Below are 14767 nucleotides of genomic sequence, written 5' to 3'. Positions count from 1 at the left end.
TATGTAACTAAATACAGTGAGACAAGCTATGGTGGATAAATTAGACCGTAGCAGAATGTGCCTGGTTAAGTCATGTTGTTGATATGAGAAACTCTGGACGTCTTACGATCGCCGTAGGCAAGCACAGTCTAGAGGTCTTTAGCTGAAGTCACATGAGTTTAGTCCATATTGATCTACGTTGCCTCTCATTAGACGGGGCTCCTTCCCTAAACGCCACAGTGGGAAACAATACACAAACAAAAATAACCCTGGACATCTGTTTTAGATCACTAAACTACCCTAAAAATGAGCTGCCAGCCCCACAGTGATGAGACCGATCTTTGGAAACGTGCAATTTCCGTAACTGCCCCATGGCTTGGAAGGAGTCTACACTCGAATTCTGCAAACTCATGAAATGCAAATGAGTGAGGATGAACGTGAATTTGCAAGCCAACGCTTTCTATGGCTCGATATCAGTGATGTCTTACCACCTTTCCTGTCCTGTGAATATGATCGCCTCCCTTATTGCATACTCGAGCTTGTCTTCCGCTATTTGAACAAGGGAAACGCTGTGACGCTGCGGGCCTGGCCTGCAAGCTTGGAACACCGTTGATTCAGGTCTACAAGCGAGGCTCTACCTGCGAGTTGGACTTTGTGCATGGCTCGGCATATAAATATATTGCAGAGAGTCAACGCCGGTCGCCAGAAGAGCTTCCACTGATTCTTCAACCTCAGGAGTATAAGCGGATTTATCGGGGCATATTGGCAGTATGGTGCTTTACCGATTGCCCTGATTCATTGAAAGATCTCCAAGAGCTTCGTGAAGAAGGTTTCAGGTCACGCTGGCACCTTACTTCAGAATATTATTTTGAAATGCATTATGGGCTTCTAAATGCGTTCCGGTACATATCGCGCGGTATGGCGAGGAAGTGGTATATGGGCGTTCCGCAAAAAATATTGTCAATGATCTGGCAACTTGGAGACTTTCTGCAATCAGATAATGCCTCACGTGGGTTGAAACAGCAATGCATATCAACTACTCAGGAGATTTTCCCGAGCTTTTGGAAAATGTCACCTCGATGCTTTTCATGCCATTCAAGCGAGAGTATGAGTTCGACGAGCTGCCAAGCAAGGAACTAGAAGTTTTCCGACAGCGATGTCAGACTTTCTTCGCTAAACGAGTCATATAGACTTTGTGTCCTCGTCTAAAGACGGGAGTAGCCTACCTATTCTCCTCCCCTAGTTAGCCTCACTACTAATCTATCTACCACTGTTACCCTTCTGGATATCTAGATTTTGATTAAGTTTCGGTCATCGAGCTGTTCACTTGGCTTGAGGAGAAGACTGTCGAGAGAAAGGTGGTTAATATCGAGGCCCCTTAGTCACATGTAACCCACGGATCATCGGCGTAAAACTATAAACTATGATGAAAATTAGGGAAAATAGGGGGACAAATATGATTGATCAAACCTCATGGTTAGTCATCTTCTGCTGGTAGGTGTTCACTAACCAACTAGAACTATAATTATGCTTTGAACAACGACATGTAGTTCGTTTCACTTGGAGTGTTTGTTAGAAAATGTCTAACACCGTACGTTGGCTCCACTTCCGGAGCCACCCGAACTCGTCAACTGTTCCAAACAATACTTTAATATGGAGAATTACAGTTGGCTAAGAGGCTACCTAGTTCAATCGCTGTTGCTACTAAACCGGATATCTCCAAGGCATCGTTTATCTGAGTTCAAGTATTCGCGCGGCGAAGGAAATCTCAAGCAATTATGCCCTTCCCTGTTGATTTAAATCAACAGAACTGATCAACGTCTCAGGTTGCTAAGAACCCCCAAAATAACTAGTTCTGACTAGTTCTGGTTCAGAAATAGAAATTAGTTTTAGCTTAATTTACATGCCGCGGAATAGCAAGTAAGAGGATCTATTATTAATCCTAATGATCACTCTCGCTTTCACTCCACGTACTCCCACCAGCTCATCCATTCACCGTCAAGACCGTGCGGCTTCATGGTCATGAAAACAGACACTTGGGTTTGAATCAAGCCATTCTCTGGATTTACGCGCACATCATGTAGACGATGGGCCTCGGCAGGAATTCTTTTATCAACCGGCAGAGAAGCAACCGGGGCTTCTTCGATTTCCACGACTCTCTGTAAAATCCGACAGTAAAGTTGCGCATCCCAAATACCTTCTTGTTTGGAATAACGAGAGAGCGTGGAAATTGCTTTACGTCGAAGCAAAGGAAAGCGGCACTTAGTCACAGTCCAATAAAGCATTGGTAGAAGCTCGGTATCCAAACAGAAGGACTTCGAGCCTGGGTGTTCGGGGTTGGTCTCCTCACTGAGACGAACTACTTGCTCTGCTGCATGAAAGACTGCCTCAAAGTGCGACAGATAGTTGTCATAGGCTAATTGCTCGCGGGAGCTAATGCAGGGAATCCACACCATCCCCGTGTGGTACTCGATTTGTAGGATCCAGGGGGCACGCGGATCGAGAATTCCGACCTCCTTGGTTGGCTTTTTCATCATCTCCGTGAATGCCATGTACCACATTTCGGTCTCTCGCAGGAGCGTTCTTTGCTCCTCTTCATGTTTCAGAAGTCTTGACTCGGGAGAATTTTCTCCACTCATTCGAATGGTGGCACTGAGGAGTATCGACCGTTGCATGAGATTCGCCATCACCTCGCGAGCTTGTGCGATGTTGTCGAATGTCAACAGTCTCTCATGAGATTTGACACCAAGCTTCTGCAGACTTATATTCAAGGGTATCAAGGGCCGGCCAAAGTATGGAAGCTGAATGTTGAGTCGGTATAACACCTGGAACAACTCGCGATCCACGCTACTATTCCCCATGGAGGTTTGGGCTTGCCTTTGACTTGAAAGGATCTTCATCCCGCCCTCAAGATGATCAAGTGCCCGCCTTTCATTCCCGTGGAGCATTTCGAGACCAGAAAAGAGCAAACATGTCACTAGTAATACAGTAAAGCAAGGGCCTTGGGCTTTTGATAGCAGGAGCCGCAAGCTCTGAATTGCCTTGCTGTACTGTTCTAAAACAAAGACCTCATGAGACTTTTGGAGTGCTCGAGACGAGGATGGACGCTTAGCATGAGCCGCACTGAGCGCAACGACAGCATGTCGAACCGTAGGCTCATGATGGCTAAGTTGCGGTAGCAGGCGACACCATAAGTCAGACGTGGAGTACCCAGAAAGCATGCGTGCAGTCTTTGTGCAGAATATATGCACGAACTCACGCTCTTCCATGGTCCCGGGTAGTACCTTGAGGCAGTTGTCTGCGCTGAGCGACCAGCGAGGGCCGTGGTAGACCTGGTTGCGGTTTTCATGACGTTCTATCGGAAGATTTATTTTGTATTTGCATTCGCGATTTGATTTCATACAGTTCTTGCAGTTAGGCTTCTCTTCGCCGCATTTCACATGTCGTGCCCTGTAAGAAGTCAGCGTTGGCTGCACACATTCTCCTCAAGGAAAAGAATTTACCTGCAAGTCACGCAGCCTGACCGAGATCTGCGCTGGGTAGAATTTCGCTGCCGGGGTAGTAGTGTTGATAGGCGAGCATTGTTTTGATGGGTGTCACTACCCATTCACGCGATCTTCTTTTCTTGCGAGGACTTGTCAACGGGCCTGGCTAGTATTCCACTGGACTTTGGAAGCCTCGATATGCTCCTCACAGGAAACTATTTTTCTTCCGATTTCTGTCAATTGCCATCTAGTAACAATCGCCCGCTACTGTGTAGAAATTAGCCAAGCATTCCTGTCATCAAGGCTGTGCATCATGGTCGTTCTGGCTAAAATGGAGGGTCATGTGACCCCAGGCATGGCCTGTAAGACTGTAACACTAAGCATTGGATGACTTAGTGCTTCTTGGTCCGGTACAGGGAAGATAATTTGGGGCTTAAAGCAGATCTATGTACAATTTCTGATCACGTATTCTGTTAACATCATCACCCGGTGCGTAAGTGTAGAACCCAAGTCTGTTCACAGTCAAAATGCCCCGCATCGTCTAATAGTAGTAGTAGCCGCGCTGATAATACATATTTCATGTCAGAACCTAAGCCCTGGTGATCTGGAGATCCATTGCTGATCTTGAACTACTGGCCAATCATGATCAAACATAATGTTCCTCTGGTCAAATTTGAGTACATACTTATGCCCGTGCTGGTTCTTGGATGGCAATTCATCGCTAGGTCACATGACTTGACCGACGTCGACAAATAGCACGAGTTGGATACCCATGTGAACTAATGCAAGTTCAAATTACCGACAATTCATCTTTGACCAAGAATAGTTGGCCATTGGAAGGCATTAAGGATAGTTCAATTCTTCGTGGTTGTCTTGCAGACTGACCGTACTGATGGCGTGCAGTAAGCGGACACCGCCAAGGGCGGAAATTCTGCTGCCTTCTAGCCCAATTCCCCTCTCCACGTTATCTTATCGTCGTCTTTACTCTTACGACCGTTGGAGTGTCGCTCAACTCGCGCTGACTATGGAGGGCCTGCGTTGACTATCGCCCATTTCGTGATCCTCGACGATCCTTGCCTGCTAGCTGATTAGACTCTGTGGCTTTTCCCGATCGACGGTCTACAGAGAGAGGCCTTCTACACCTCTAGCCTCTCGCGCAATGGACCAGGAAGAGGCTCCACCGCCTTACTCGGCCGTTGACCCGTTGCTGGCGCCTGCGAATAGTCGCAATAATGGCAGCGGCTCGGCCCCTCTGCGTGGGAATGTTTCAGCATCTCAGGATCCCAGTAGCTCGACCGCTAGCCAGTCCAGCACACCGTCGACCCCGGCTGTCGTGCCCACTCACTTCACCTCCGCGGTGACCTATTTCGAGGAGCGACCACCAACGAGCTTGGACGAGAGCCGTGATCTCTTGTATCATCATATGACGATATACCCGCGTAGCTCAGCCAAAGATTTTCCTCGACGACCTCGATGCTGGACTTCAAGTGTGGACGATGTTGCCCAGCAGGACTGGGATACCTTCCTGCGGTATCTATTTCCACCGCAATTAGGCTTGGCTGCTGCCTCGCAGCACCTCCCCCGGCAGCTGCGCGCTGAGATCCAGCGAGATCGCAAGGATCGACCGCAAGAAACAGATGAGCAGCGACAAGCCCGGATCGCCGCTGTGGTGGACGAATGGAATCAATGCTTTTTTGAGCCACGCGCAGCTCGGATCGACTTTGTGTATGTTGGTGAATCCGATGCAGCGCCTTCGTCCGCGCTTTGCCCTCGGTGCTACCCAGCTGCCACCAGAGCAACACAAAGTCCCAGCGCTGCGGGGGTTCTGGATAGCCAGCATGCGACAAATGCGAATGCGCCGTCACCCTTAACAGGGCAGCATGCACCGTCGCCAGCTGGCTGGCCGGTCCCTCCACACCAACTTTATTCTTACCCACCGGTGCCGGGTCATTTTGGACCATATGGAGCAATTCCTCCATTCCCGGGGCACGGTGCACTTCCCAACAATCAACCTCCTCAATACTATCCCCCTCCACCACCACCGCCTCCGGGTGTTCCGCCCTGGCAATGGAACAACTGGGCTTATACTCAGCCACAATTCGGAAATTCCGGCACTCAGAAGACCGGCGGTGCGCTTGGATGGATCTCTTCGCTTACATCACAGGCGCAAAAATACGGAGAACGGTTTGCCGAACAGGCTCAGCATTATGGGGATCAAATCAGTTCACATGCCATGAATTATGGTCGACAGGTTGAGGAACAAGCGCTGGCGCATGGACGATGGATTGAGGAGCAGGCCCGACTTCATGGGAGCAAGCAAGGTGTACAGCCATCTGCCCCGTACACTTACCAGGGGCCTTCATGGAATCCGAGCCAGACCACCGGCCCCACGCAGAGCACGCCAACACCTCCTCCAAACGACCCAAGCCCTCCCGCGCGGGCTGACAACGAAAACCAACCCTCAAATCAAGCATCAAACCAGACAAACCAAGACACAACCTTGAATCAGAATCGTGACCAGTCCGAGGGTCAAACCAAGGCCGGCAACAAAGACCCCCTCATTGATCGATCCCGTCGTGCCTCCATCAGCTCCATTTCTTCCGAATCTTCACTCAGCTCCATTGACACTCTCTCGACAACTTCCGATCTCAGCCCCTCAGATCTAGCGACCGTTCGTACGCAGCTACAGAACTTACACGATAGGCACGACCGCACATTATATGATGCGGCCGTCGACCTCCGTCGGCAGCTAGACGTCCTGCAAGAATCTCGTCGCGAAGCGAGGGCGTCTGGCCGTCAGAATTGGCGCAATGGGCGGTTCCAGCAGCAGCCCAACAGTGCAGACAGTAGTGATTGGGGTCGGTGGGAATCGCCCGAACAACAGGAACGCCAAACAAATGAGCGTCGCGCCATGAAAGAAGAGATGCGGGCTACCAAGCAAGCATTCCGAGATATCGTGCGACGCGCACGCAATGAACAGCGTGATAGGAAGCGCGCGAAATGGAATCGTCGACGTAAGGCCCTAGCGAGTGCAGAGAACAAAGCGAAAGATAAAACCTCGCTGGACGGCCGCATGGGCAATTTGGCACTTGGAGATGGAGATACCCCGAATCCTCGTCCAGTCCGTTCTCAGACCGCACCTGTATCCTCCCCAGGTCCCCAACGAAGTGTACCCGTGCGGTCCAATGCAAGCTCGGATCTTAGTGCGCAAGGAACAGCGAACCCACTGTCCACTGCGTCGCAGTCCAGTGTGAATGAGGTCCCATCTGAGCTTTCGGGTAGGAAGGCCAGGCCGCAGGATCGCTTTAAAGAAATGCTGAAGTCGCGGAGTGCGAAGAAGCAGCAGAAGTCCAACTCGGATTCGAAAGATGGAAAGGATGCAAAGCAGGATGGCAGTGGCATTTAAGCCTTTTGTTTGATGAAATTTCCCTTTCTGTGTGTATATATTGAAGTATTCGGTGGATGTCACGTTTTGCGAGAGTTCAAGTCTCTTCGAATGAGCTAGGATCAATGAATTTACGAGTTCACGGCAAACAGATTGGTATAGTCTTTACGTAGCCATACAACTGCCACATCAACCAAGGACGAAAAGAAAAGAAAAGAAAAGAAAAGAAAAGGATAGAGCCTTCCTCACCAATGGATCGAACCACCAACTTTTCGTTCCCTATATACCTCGCCATGATGCTCCATCACCACCCCACGATGCTGGAGTACATCACCAAGAGCAACCCGATCCCAGGCTCGATATACAATACATCCTCTACACCCTCACAATATTATTAGAAAGGTGCATTTATAGAATTAAATAATGACTATAATCAAGTATCTTTATAATATATATTTTATTCAAAAAAATAGAAAAAAAGATCTTTATCCGCGAGGAGGTGCTGCCACCACCTCGCATGCCCACCCGCCCACTCTCCCCGCCTAGGGATGTGTCCGACCATCCGTGGAGTTATACTCAACACTGGAGGCCGTACCTATTCCTATCACATGTTTGCCCTTTTCAGGGCACACCCAAAGGTCAATAGACCACTAGGCCATATGAGGGGGGAGAGTGACTGGAATACCAATACTGGGATTATATCCCACAAAAAACTTATGATGCTGGATATGAGAATTCAACCAGGATATTTTGCACATTCATCATCATGTACATCCACTTTGATGATTTCATAGATCAGTCCATTCCTCGAGGACATTCATGCCAGGCCACACCCACACAAGCTTTTCGATCATAGTCTCTATCATACACAATAGATAGCAAACCCCAAGCTCATGACTGCTGACTCTCATTCCTCTCGACCAACTCCCCAACTCCCAACCCACGACCAACCTTAACCTTGACCATCTTCTCACCCTCCTTGCCATCCTCCTTCTTGCCCAATTCGCCAACCTCATCGCCCTCGTCGGCATTCTCATCATCACCCTTCCCATCGGCCTTTTCATTCTCCCGGTCCTTCTTCTCAATCGCCTTCCAATCCAACCACAGCTTCTGCAGGTCCAGGCGCATGGCATAAGCATCCTCGCCGTCGGCATAGTACTTGCTCTCAATCTTCTCGACCTCGAAGCCCAGGGTATCGCGGTACAAACGCAGAGCGGCGGTGTTGGACATACGCACGTGCAGGGAGACATAGCTGGCACGGTGGGACTCGGCCATTGCGCGCTCTAATGCAAATAATCAGTAACCAGATATTCAATTCAAGCATCTGAAATATGCACAGCGAAGCGCAACACCCAGACCGCGTCTAAAAAAGAAAGGGACTCGGAAAAAAAAAAAAAAGAAAAAAGAAACTCACGACTCATCCGCATCAAGCGCTCCGCAATTCCCAACCTCCGATGCGTGCGCATCACGCTCAAACTCGTAATATGACCATGCTGCACACCATCCGTCGGCTCCTCCTCCATCTTCGCCAAAACATACCCCACAACCTTCGGATACTGGCCGGAGATATCTCCCGCGACGCCGGGGCCAGAACCGCCGCTCTTATACCCGTTCTTGGGCCGGACAACGGCGACGAAGCTCAGTTGCGGCCATGTCAGGGCGTGGTAGAGGTAGTATTTCAGGAAGTAGTTTTCGGGGAGGTTGGTGATGTTGCAGGTTTGGATGGAGGGGAGCAGGTCGATGTAGGAGGGGTAGGAGGAGAGGGGGACGATGTCGACCATTTTGGCGGGTTGTGGTGGATTGGTCCACGTTTGGAGGGTCCTCTAGGAGTCGGGTTTGGAGGGAGAGGTGGAATTGAGGCTGGAGAGGTGGGCAGCGTAGGTGTTGGATTGGGAGCGTGCTGGAGGCTTTTGGTTTCGGTGGTCTTGCGATGACCCGCGGGATATGCGGTCATGTGATTGGTAGGTGTGGGGCTGAGGGTGTAGAGAACTAAGTAGACGGTTGGGTGGGCATACTTAATCTGATTCACTTTGTTCTCGCAGAACAGAGCTGTCCGATGGTGGGTCAATATGTATTCTGATGTATATGGTTTGCTTCAAATAGCTTCAGAGCTACGATTCTATGCAAATCCATTCATGAAAAGTACATTCACTAAGATACGTATTGCTCCTAGCCGCCTGAGATAAGGCAGATGGGTAAAAATTGACCCGAAGGGTTGACCTATCGATGCTCATGCCCCCGGCCTATTATGTAGCTAAATTAATTGCGCGTGTTGAGGGCCGCTCCGACAGTTTATGCCATGACAAAGTGATAGAGAAGGGCTGTACCTTAAAGATCCATTAACAAGGATCATCGGCCCCCGAAGGAAGTTTCTATCGTTCCAAGACATCTTCAAACTCGATAGACGTAAATCGTCTAGATCAATAGATTGCTCGATGTTATTTATTGCATCGTGGTAGTACCTCCCCAGGCCATTGCGAGTATAGCTCACGTGTATAATACAGAACCAAGAATTCAAGTCGTGATGTATCGTCATATAGAGAACTCTATAGCTGGTATGTAGTCCCAGTTTATTGAAAAGGATGCATCTCCCTGTGAAACGGACTGAGACTGCTGTCTCACCTGTGTAAGAATACCAAATTACTCGATAGAAGGGATGACTTGAGCTATGATCAAGTAAGGACTATGCTTGTATTATATAGAGACATCTCAGTACTGGTATGGTTAAATTTTTCTATATATAGATCATGATTTTTTCATCCGGCTATGTATCTAAAATGATGGTCATAAGAAGAATATGAAGACTGGGCACGCTGTGAAACCTGGTACCAAGAACAGAAAAGACATGTCCAACCCAAATGGAACTGAATACACCAACATATGACAAACAATAACTCACAGACTCGACTGGCACATCACGTCGAGTCCACCATGATGGATATAGACAAAGGTCAACAATTAATCGCTAGTAATTGCGTGGGGCGCCTGGGGATCCACTGGAGTATCAGGGGAACTGGGTTGCACGGAGCTCTTCTCGCGCAGATCGATCCCCTGAGCCTTGAGTTGCTTACGGGCCTTGCGACCACCACAACAAGCTGCACAGCAGGAGCCGAGCTGGATGATGAATGCGAACAGGCTGAATCCCGAAGCAATCCACATAAACACTAGCATCTGCACGCCGACGTGCGCCTTGATGTTTAAATTGGGATCGGCATTGGCGAAGACGTTGGCAAAAATGATGAACATGACCGTTGCGACGGCTGAGGCGACGATAGTCACTAGTGCAGTGAAGAAGGATAGAATGAGGAAGGGGAATGCGCGTAGGAAGACAAAGGTGCGGCGTCGGTGGGGTGGTTTTCCCGAGGGTGTAACCTGGCCGCCCGAGACCCAAGACTTGATGGACTGTGGAGGTCGTGAGGAGACAGCGAAGGGGCTGAGGAAGATCATGATGAAGTTTAAGACTGCCGCAGCAATGAAGAGGCCAAACATCCAATGCGATGCAACTTTGGCAAGGTGTAGAGGCTCTTGGATATCGCTGGGCAGGGCAACTGTTGGAAGAGGGCATGGTTAGCTTGGATTGAACATTATAGTTGGTGTAAAATAGACAGAAATAAACATACTACTTGCGCCGGCCAAGAGCTCATTGACAATAATGTCGACCGGGTTGAAAGCATACAGCGTCTTCGGTTTCGAGCAGTTGGTTATCCCCTCATCATTGTAGCCCTCGCAGAACCCCCAAAGCCCGACTTGGTAGAAATCGTGCAAGCCAATTGACCGAGCAATGGAATTGATCAGGACTGCATTGGGTACGGACAAAGGAATAATATTGGAAAGGTCGAGGTAGAGGAAGTATGTACTGCGCAGGACTGGCTTGTTGGCCACATTGCCAATTCCCACCAGCACAACAAAGATCCAGGCGATTAGGTAAAGCAGAGAGCGGACGGCGCGGTGCCAATGAACGGTAGACTGGCGCCGATGAGCCACGGGCCGGTCTGGTGAGGTGCGACGGAAGAGAGGGAGGTGCCGCTTGCCCTTGACGGGAGCATCCGTCCCGTCGGCCATATTGAGTCGACTGAAGAAGACGGTGCGATGATGAGGATGGAAGGAGAAGAATGAGAGGAGGGCAGAGGAGAGTCCGCGGTCGGTCAGGATAGTGGGAAAGGCGCGGTGGCAGTGAGAAAATGACGTTTAGGCATCCATAAATTTGGGAGGCAAAGAAGGTAATGCGAAAAGCCACAGGAACGAGAGTCTGGGCGGGGGATATTTTTAACTGCCATTTGCAGAGGGCCAGAGAAGAGGGCCCAGGTCGATCTGTGATCCGCAGCGGTAGTTGCCCGTACGAGTACGGCGTCGAGATCCACCAAATAATAACAATAATGCAGTGATAATCCCTGAGCCCAAAGCTCCCCGGTCGGATCGTCAGTGGCTTGTCGCTAGTCTGCTCCATAAGTACAGCGGCAGATTGCGGCCACCGATCGGATACCGATTGTCAAAGGCAGAATATCTGGTAGAATCCTGAAATTGACCCACTACAGTACCTACTCCGGCAGACTCTTGAATGTCCTGATTTTCGAAGCCAGTCAAAGAACTACTGTAAAATAAGTACTGAACTGTACTACTGTAGGGCATCGAATTCCGCCTCCGTAAGCTAATGCGCTTATCTTACGTGGATCACCGAATTGGTTGACACTAGTATCATTTAATCTCGACACTACTTGGGCTTATTTGTTAGGGCGGATTCTGGATGAAATGAGATATTTGATAACTAACAATCTAGTCTATAAGTCATCTACGACAAATAAACAGTAAACCTACAATAGATTCGTGCATTGGATGGGCACAGTGTTAGGGCGGTCAAATAGATGTCCAATGGACGGATTTCCCATCGGTGGCCGCAATCCGCTGCCGTACATCAGCCACGGCGATCATGCAAGCCGGTTGCCGACCGGAGGCTATTTGCACCTGCTGCAACGACGTTGACATCGACATTTACGTAGTACTACTTCTGTACAGTAGAAGAACCCCCCAAAGAGATCAATCGTTTTCTAACGACGTCAGTCACGCCGAGTCCGAGTAAAGTATTATTGGAGTACCTTGGGCACCATTCACAAGGACCAACCCCAGAATAAAAGCTCCAAGGGGTGAGTGTCTCATTGCACCCTGGTGGTGGAGATCCGCACGTCCCGTATCAATTGGCCCATCGCCCAGTCACTGTTGCTGGCAACGTCATCTAGCGCTGCGCCTGTCCCCACCAGACCCTGGTTGGACCAAAAATTGGAGACTCGGTGGTTCTGGTTCCGCTGATAGTCCCAGCTTGTGGTGCTGGTATTTGTTGCAAGTTGCTGCCAGGTCTGGGCGGACCATGACTCGGGACTTCTCGCCAGGCAGAGACAAAAAAAAAACAGCATCCATTGCAGCCCTCCCACTTGGGACCTTACTCGCTTTTTTCTCTCTAAATCACTTGTCAACACAGCTCCTTCCTCCTCCGTCCTCTCAGGGTACACACACGCGACACCTTTCACCATGAGGTTGTCATCTCTCGTGCTGGCCCTCCTCGCAGGAGTGGCTGCGGCCGACACTACGACCTCCGAGTCATCTACTTCCAGCAAATCCGATTCTTCGACGGCCTTGGATTTATCGACCGCATCCACAGTGACCAACCCGTCCACCGTGGCCGTGCCATCCGGCAATTATATCACCTATAGCACCACAATCACCCTCGACAATGGCAACTCCTCGGTCTTGGTATCCACGACGACCGCTCCCAATGCGACAACGACCAGTTCGGGCAACCAGACAATTGTGACCACCACATCCGACTCCCTGACAATTCTGATGGGCGGCGGCCATACAACGACCCTTGGCAATGGGACCATGAATGCGACGGCCACCGCGTCGTCCACCTCCACCCAGACACCGGTCGTTAACACTCGCCCGTGCAACAACTATGCCGAGTTCTGCGCGCGCAACTACTCCAATATCACCATGGTCGCAGCCCATAACAGCCCGTTCGTGCGTAAAGGAAATGCGGCCGCAAACCAGGCGCTGGACGTGACGGCCCAACTCGACGATGGCATTCGAATGCGTAAGAAACCCTCGCAGAACAAACCCCTCCATTATTAGAAACATCCTCCACCTAACATCCACGCAGTTCAATTCCAAACTCACTACCAAAATGGCACCATGATGCTCTGCCACACTTCCTGCGATATCATCAATGTCGGGACTCTCGAGGCCTACCTCACCACAGTCGCCCAATGGATGCGCAAAAACCCCTACGACGTAGTCACCATCCTCATCGGCAACTATGACTACGTCTCTCCACAAAACTTCACCGAGCCCATCATGAACTCGGGTCTATATGACATGGCCTACACCCCATCCAAGATCCCCATGGGTCTGGACGATTGGCCCACGCTGTCGGAAATGATTCTGACCGGCAAGCGCGCCGTCTTCTTCATGGACTACCAGGCCAACCAGACAGCCATCCCGTGGCTGATGGACGAATTCTCGCAGATGTGGGAGACGCCCTTCTCGCCGACAGACGCCAATTTCCCTTGCACGGAGCAGCGCCCTCCTAATCTGTCCACCCAGGATGCTAAGAGTCGCATGTACATGGCTAACCACAACCTCAATCTGGAGCTTAATCTGGGCTCTTTCAGCCTGTTGATTCCCAACTCCGCTGTTCTCAACCAGACCAATGCCGTAAACGGTAATGGGAGTCTGGGGTGGATGGCACACAATTGTACCCGTAAGTGTCCCTTCTACCCATCATCGTCGCCCTGACCTGGACTTACTAACGCTGCCATCAGGTGACTGGGACCGCCCACCTAACTTCCTGCTGGTCGACTACTACAACTACGGCAACTTCAACGGCTCCGTCTTCGAAGTCGCCGCTGAGATGAACAACGTGACATACAACCGTACATGCTGCGGTCAAGAATCTGCCGCCGTGCCGGGCATATCGGTAACCAGCCTGTCGACAATGCTGGCTATCGCGGTCGGTGTCCAGTTCTTCCTATCTCAATTCTAGGCTCGTATGACCCTTACGACATGTTTTTTGTTTTCATTCTGTAAACTTCATCGTTTGGGCGGGATAGCTTGCTCATTGGCGCCGGTTCCTCTTTCCTCTAGGTATGTTGGAGTTTCGTGTAAATAGCTGATTTAGCCATGAATATCATTGCATATGCACTGAAACCCTGGATAGTTTTAATTTCAGATATCATTTCTTCATGCACAATTAAACTAGCTTTCGAATGATGTTACACTGTATAAATTGCCGGACTGGTTTGGATTGCACGTCAGTTAGTATTCGCCGAACCCTAGATCAAAGCTATTGCCCCTCCGCACTTTGAGCGCTCTCAAGATCCAAGTTCGAGTGAAGCAGACGCTGCAGAGACTACGGGCTGTCCGATTTAAGGAGCACCAAGCTGGAGTTCTGTGTGTTATGTTGGGGGTACAGATATTCATCCAGTTACAAATTCGCACGGTCTTCATAATTTGATTTTGCCTATTTCATGGGGTCTGTTACGTCTGGAATACTCTTATGCTTTAGTATGAACTTAGTGCTTGGGGCGTTATCTAGGGCTGGAACGGTCTTGGAGAATGATCCTCGGTGATTGCTTCCGCGTCGATTGGATATTTCCCGATGACACTCTCCGGATATGGATTGATGAAGCATGCCTTGTACTGAAATGTTCAAATTTCTGTGATGCCAACTTACAAATCGTGAATTGCGAGGGATGCTAAGTCATTAGGCATAGGAACGTAGAGGTGCAATTTTGAACTCGCTGGTACGGCAACTTGACGGCCTCGCAACGTTTGGTTCTGGCCTATGCATCAATGTTGACCGGGAAGCGAAAGCGACTGAGCAATACAAAACAAGCGCCCCAGAAGTGGGCATAATGAGACGTCGACT

General features: G+C 49.9%; 5 protein-coding genes across 5 annotated transcripts; 2 read left to right on the top strand and 3 right to left on the bottom strand.

Annotated features, from left to right (window-relative positions):
* Positions 1-1940: 1940 nt before the first annotated feature.
* On the bottom strand, positions 1941-3561 carry N7458_011748 (Zn(II)2Cys6 transcription factor; the record flags this gene model as incomplete). The annotated part of the gene is made up of 2 exons (XM_056915130.1): positions 1941-3429; positions 3494-3561. The coding sequence occupies 2 exons, from the start codon at positions 3559-3561 to the stop codon at positions 1941-1943; spliced, it is 1557 nt and encodes a 518-aa protein (XP_056759884.1).
* Positions 3562-4623: 1062 nt separating this feature from the next.
* On the top strand, positions 4624-6870 carry N7458_011747 (uncharacterized protein; the record flags this gene model as incomplete). Its single annotated transcript, XM_056915129.1, has 1 exon — positions 4624-6870. One exon carries the CDS (start codon positions 4624-4626, stop codon positions 6868-6870), a length of 2247 nt encoding a protein of 748 aa, XP_056759883.1.
* Positions 6871-7740: 870 nt separating this feature from the next.
* Positions 7741-8630, bottom strand: N7458_011746 (peptide alpha-N-acetyltransferase complex A subunit ARD1; the record flags this gene model as incomplete). Its single annotated transcript, XM_056915128.1, has 2 exons — positions 7741-8132; positions 8264-8630. 2 exons carry the CDS (start codon positions 8628-8630, stop codon positions 7741-7743), a joined length of 759 nt encoding a protein of 252 aa, XP_056759882.1.
* Positions 8631-9807: 1177 nt separating this feature from the next.
* On the bottom strand, positions 9808-10911 carry N7458_011745 (SUR7/PalI family protein; the record flags this gene model as incomplete). Its single annotated transcript, XM_056915127.1, has 2 exons — positions 9808-10397; positions 10470-10911. The coding sequence occupies 2 exons, from the start codon at positions 10909-10911 to the stop codon at positions 9808-9810; spliced, it is 1032 nt and encodes a 343-aa protein (XP_056759881.1).
* Positions 10912-12372: 1461 nt separating this feature from the next.
* N7458_011744 (uncharacterized protein) lies at positions 12373-13882 on the top strand (the record flags this gene model as incomplete). The annotated part of the gene is made up of 3 exons (XM_056915126.1): positions 12373-12934; positions 13001-13600; positions 13662-13882. The coding sequence occupies 3 exons, from the start codon at positions 12373-12375 to the stop codon at positions 13880-13882; spliced, it is 1383 nt and encodes a 460-aa protein (XP_056759880.1).
* Between the last annotated feature and the right edge of the window lie 885 nt (positions 13883-14767).

Source organism: Penicillium daleae (genome assembly GCF_028827525.1).
Source record: "Penicillium daleae strain IBT 16125 chromosome Unknown utg000009l_segment0_segment0, whole genome shotgun sequence".
NCBI lineage: Eukaryota > Fungi > Ascomycota > Eurotiomycetes > Eurotiales > Aspergillaceae > Penicillium > Penicillium daleae.
The sequence above is the reverse complement of the archived record's forward strand: the minus strand, read 5'-3'. Positions and strand labels throughout refer to the sequence as shown.